General features: G+C 61.6%; 1 protein-coding gene across 1 annotated transcript in view; it reads left to right on the top strand.

Moving 5' to 3' along the window:
* CAMKV (CaM kinase-like vesicle-associated) overlaps window positions 1-406 on the top strand; it is a gene marked incomplete at its 3' end in the record, with an annotated part of 2,853 nt that extends 2,447 nt beyond the window's left edge. Inside the window, exons 7-9 of the mRNA XM_009996961.1 lie at window positions 4-134; window positions 214-292; window positions 373-406. Coding sequence (XP_009995263.1) covers window positions 4-134; window positions 214-292; window positions 373-406 — 244 coding nt within the window. The remainder of the gene's footprint in view (window positions 1-3; window positions 135-213; window positions 293-372) is intronic.

Below are 406 nucleotides of genomic sequence, written 5' to 3'. Positions count from 1 at the left end.
CTCTGGGAACCCCCCCTTCTACGAGGAGGCAGACGAGGAAGACTATGAGAACCACGACAAGAATCTCTTCCGCAAAATCCTGGCTGGGGACTATGAGTTTGACCCACCATACTGGGATGACATCTCGCAGGCGGGTGAGTCCCACTCCAGGGGAGATGCATGGGGTCCCATATTGTCCCCCCAGGTGCTGACTTCCCCTCCCCATGTCCCCAGCCAAGGAGCTGGTGACGCGCCTGATGGAGGTGGAGCAGGACCAGCGGATCACGGCAGAAGAGGCCATTTCCCACGAGTGGTGAGGGGTCGTGGGGGTGGGCAGGGTACCAGGGTGGGGGGGAGGCTGGGGGTGCCACTCACTCCTCCTCACCTCCCCAGGATCTCTGGCAATGCCGCCTCCGACAAGAAAATC

The sequence above is a fragment of the Chaetura pelagica genome, unplaced genomic scaffold (assembly GCF_000747805.2).
Source record: "Chaetura pelagica isolate M959 unplaced genomic scaffold, ChaPel_1.0 scaffold24, whole genome shotgun sequence".
Taxonomy (NCBI): Eukaryota; Metazoa; Chordata; class Aves; order Apodiformes; family Apodidae; genus Chaetura; species Chaetura pelagica.
The sequence above is the reverse complement of the archived record's forward strand: the minus strand, read 5'-3'. Positions and strand labels throughout refer to the sequence as shown.